Genomic DNA, 4,528 nt, shown 5'->3' with positions numbered 1-4,528 from the left:
TCACAAAAGAACACACATGGTATGCACTCTCTGATAAGTGGTTATTAGCTCAGAAGTTTGGAATACACAAAGTACAATCCACAAACCACAAGAAACTCAAAAACAAGGAAGACCAAAATGTGGACACTTCATTCCTTCTTAAAAGGGGGAACAAAATACCCATGGAAGGAGATGCATAGACTAACTATGGAACAGAGACTGAAGGAAGGACAAGTTATCCTAATAATAGCTGTCTCCTGAGAGGCTCTGACAGTACCTGACTAATACAGAAGTAGAGACTCACAGCTATCCATTGAACTGAGTACAGGGTCCCCAATGAAGGAGATAAAGGACCAAAGAAGCTGAAGGGTTTGCAGCCCCTTAGGATGAACAACAATATGAACTACCTAGTACCTTCAGAGCTCCCAGGGAGTAAACTACCAACCAAGGAGTGCACATAGTGGGACTGATTGCTCCTGCAGCGTGTGTATAGTAGAGGATGGCCAAGTCAGTCATCAATGGGAGGAGAGGCCCTTGGCCCTGGGAAGGTTCTGTGCCCCAGTGTAGGGGAATTCCAGGGCCAGTAAGCAGGAGGGAGTAGGGTGGCAAGCAGGGGGAGGGGGAAGGAACAGGGGTTTGTTGTTGTTGTTGTTGTTGCTTTTTGGAGGGGAAACTGGGAAATATGACATGTAAATAAAGAAAATATCTAATTAAAGAAAAATGAAGCAACTGCAAGCCATACATTTCTGTTATCTGTTATCAGTTCTGTCATGGATGTTTCATGTTCAGATGTTTTTTTTTGCAACAATAGTATATCAGACAACCATTGAAGGGCATTTTGTTTAAGTTAAAATTTGCTCTCTCTAATCTAAGTCTATTATAAACTCTTAAAGAATGGGCCAAAAGAAGAATTTATTCTCTATTTCATCTTAGAGTTGAATAGAAAAAGTCAAATATATTCCCAAGGTTAGCTTAGTAGCAAATGTAACACGGTCCTGAAATCATGTGTTTATTTACATAAGTGTAGGGTTACATTAAATTTCCTGTCTTTATTAAACATTTTTACATGTTTCATTCAGTAGTAGGCATTCATGTCTGACTACTATCACCCTCAACTGACAACATGTTTTTCAAGGGACAATATGCTTGGCACATATAACCAAGAAGCAAGTTGTGATTTCATACTAGAATACTTTTACCTAAAAATAAGACTACACTAACCCTTAAAGTCGAACATACTAACTAGAGCAAGAAATCTAACATTTATAAATCTCTCAGCTACCAGAATGGCTACAGTTGAAACTAGTTGTCATGACCCGGTTAAGATAATTGCATAATTGTGTTGGTCCGGCAAAGGGAGGGCAGATTTGCCCCACAATTGTGGTGTTTCCTGGTGTGAACTCAAGCAGTTCAGAGTGCAAGGACTTTCTCCATATGCAGATGAAGAAACTAGACTTCCAAACACAGAACAGAATGAATCCAAGTCAGCCAGTAAAACCAAGAATGAAGTCCCAAGCTCTTGGCAGTCCAACACCTTCTAGTGTGCGACAGAGCAGAGAAGTGGATTTATGGGCTGCCAGTTTTTTTTTCTGAGCTATATCCAAGGCAAAAATCAAGATTCTAGTCAACTGAGCAAGGACTTCCAGCTCAAAAGTTCTACTCACCCAAATGTTCTGGGAAGTGACATTGCAGTCCCTTTGAAACTCACCCCTCCCCTTTGCTAGAGACAATTAAAAGGTTACAGTGGGAACTTCACACAAATGTCACAGAGCCAATACCCTGCTGCAACCAGGGTCATAAAGAAAGAAATCCTTCAAATAAATCACTTGGAAGAATTTCCACTCTGACTTGCTTTATAACTATTGTTATTATTTTTTAAAGACAACATTTATCTCTGTACCTTAGACCAGCCTCAAACTCATAGCAATCCTTCTGTGCAACCTTTCAACTACTGGAATTACAAGTTAACCATGTCCACACCTTTAGCTCAATTTAAGAATCACCCTTCAGGGCTACTAAATAATCCAAATACTCCAATAGAAATCGAATTACTTAAGCCAAGTCTCTCTAATGTTATATTGTTCATCAAAAAAGAGAGAAGTATTTATAATTATAGGCCTAACTTTAGAAAAGGAAAAAAAATAAAATGATACCATCAATATCACATTTTTAAAAAAATGAATGGTGATTGGTTAATACCAAATATTTAATCTTAAAAGTCTTGACCAGTCTCAGGTGTTGAAATATTAAATCAAAGTGCCTGAAAGGATCCTGAGGCACAGATTTGTAAAACATTTTAATTGATGAATCTTGTTACCATTCTTTTCCATTACAGAGTCAAGAGATTAAAAACAAACTAACAAACACAGCCACCGTCCACTTTAGAGCTTCTATCTGACACTGTGAATTTTCTACATGATTTCTCTGTGTTTCTGTCACAGTGTTCTTTATTTAATGGTTAGTTTTCAAAGAATTATGAAACTCAGTTGTGGCAAAGGGGTTAGCAAATCCTATTGTGAGGCCTTGAGAAAAGTATAAATTAGTTACCACAGAGAGACCTAGGCAAATAAACACACAAATGAACAAATAGTTCGGGACATGGCAAAGGACCAGCCACAGGTCCTTGTAATAGCCCAGTTACAGCAGCTCATCCCGCTTCTACACTTAACTCATGCTTTTCTACTGTGGGCTCCAGACCACGTAGCATAATTGCCTTAACAACCACAGTCGTTTTTTTAAAGAACAGTAGAAAGAAAAAAGAAAAACAATAAATTCTGACTCAATTCTTCATACGAGTGGGTCAAATATTAGAAACCCCAAGTATATTATCTAGCTGAAAATTGCCCACAGTTTTAAAACCTTTGATTCTTTGCCATGAGGCAACAGCCATGCAAAAACAGGGAACAGAAAGCAAGCCTGTTCTCTCTGTACTCACTCAGGGGTTATTGGTGCCCGGGTCAGCAGGGATGTCTCTGTGGGGCCTCCCGCGGGCTTCAGCTCTTGATTGCTCTGCCGGTATTTCTTAATGAAGTCCATCAGAACAGCCTGGTGTCCAATTTTCTTTACCAGTTGCTGTACCATCCGATCATTAAGGGCCAGGAGAGCAGCCCCACTGACTTCTTCCTCTGGAAAAAAGAAAATTAACTTTCATATCACTTTCCAGGAAAACATGGGCACAGAAAGAAGATAAAAGTAGTTCTGGTATTAAAAGGATCATCTAAGCTTGAGATGGCAGTCACTGCATTATCTGTCAGGGTTCTGATCCGGCATAGATCCAAACTGATGCCTGATGCTAAGAAATCAGCAGAACACGAGTCCCAATAAAAACTTTGTTTTCACATTAATATCTTTTCCCCAGGCCAATTTTAACAGCCAACAGAAATAGAAGTCTTTTGGGAAGTTATTTCTCTAATACCTCCTAGTTGCTATTTAACATCGGCACATCCCATACTGTATAAAACACAAGGGATTATATAAGACAAGAGAAACACGCAAAGTCTGTATCAAAGGTAACTTCCAAGAGTTTGCAATCATCTGGAATTAGCACTCTCTTCCAAGGAAGCCAGGGAAACTGGAAACTGACTCAGTCTGTGAGAAAGAGATGAAGTTCCTCATCAGAACAGCTCCTCATCCACAGAACAGGCAGAGCCTAGGCAAGAGAAGCAGCTTCACAACAGAGCGTACCCACACAGCTGCATGGCTCCAATACAAACCCCTCAAAGGATACAAACAACTTACCTCGAAACCTGGGGACTAGCTCACCTAAGTTTTTCTCCACCAACCATTTGCAAACCTGATCAGTTGACCACGTTTCCATTGTCAGATTCTTGTCAATATACCTGTAGAATAAAAAGTAAAGATAGCTTGCCTGCTTGTCTGTCTCCCTTCCTCCCTCCCTCCCTCCCTTCCTTCCTCCCTTCCTTCCTTCCTTCCTTCCTTCCTTCCTTCCTTCCTTCCTTCATTAGTCTTCCATTAGTTTTTTAAACAGTCGGCTTTCTCCTCTGCTAAACTCTTTTCAATATATAGCTTTTTAAAAGAATTAATAATTTTACAATGCAATACCTAAAAGTTGCTAATAAATCAAATAGTTGCTTTAAAGGTGGATTTTAGCCTATTTCCTAGTCTCATTTCTTCACCTTCTCCTACTTGATTTCTGCAGGCATCCCTCAGCTTAACTAGCAGACAGCTGGCGCATGCAATGGTACCTAATGCTGTACCATTAACACCCAGGTTTCTTCACAAAGAACAGAAAGGTGTGAAATCATCAGGAAGTGGTTGACATTTACAGAGGGGTGGGCAGGGGAGAAGGGAGGAAGGATCAGATAAAAGTCTGACTGAGAGACAGGAGTAAACCTGGATGGCTTAACCCCTTGCTACTCCCAGCTAGGAGAGGGCCAACCCACCATCCTCACAGCTCTGGGTTAGCAGCAAACGCTTTTCTCAGGGGAAACTAGCCTCATGTACCATTCTCCTATCATTCCAATATTACTCCTACACACTGGAGTATGCTCTCAAGCAGTACCAATACTGTTATAACACATCTATCTAT

The 4,528-nt window shown here is 40.2% G+C and overlaps 1 protein-coding gene across 2 annotated transcripts in view; it reads right to left on the bottom strand.

The window, feature by feature from the left end:
• The window catches only part of Samd3 (sterile alpha motif domain containing 3), a 52,604-nt gene extending 48,381 nt beyond the window's left edge, over positions 1-4,223 (bottom strand). Inside the window, exons 1-3 of one of the 2 annotated variants that reach the window (XM_031380326.1) lie at positions 4,116-4,223; positions 3,718-3,818; positions 2,915-3,104 (exon numbers count right to left, since the gene is read on the bottom strand). In XM_031380326.1, coding sequence (XP_031236186.1) covers positions 2,915-3,104; positions 3,718-3,796 — 269 coding nt within the window. In that variant the 5' untranslated portion in view covers positions 3,797-3,818; positions 4,116-4,223. The remainder of the gene's footprint in view (positions 1-2,914; positions 3,105-3,717; positions 3,819-4,115) is intronic. The other variant, XM_031380327.1, reaches the window with a different exon arrangement.
• Between the last annotated feature and the right edge of the window lie 305 nt (positions 4,224-4,528).

The sequence above is a fragment of the Mastomys coucha genome, unplaced genomic scaffold, assembly GCF_008632895.1.
Source record: "Mastomys coucha isolate ucsf_1 unplaced genomic scaffold, UCSF_Mcou_1 pScaffold2, whole genome shotgun sequence".
NCBI classification, from domain to species: domain Eukaryota; kingdom Metazoa; phylum Chordata; class Mammalia; order Rodentia; family Muridae; genus Mastomys; species Mastomys coucha.
Note: the sequence above shows the minus strand (reverse complement) of the source record. Positions and strands in the feature narration are given on the sequence as shown.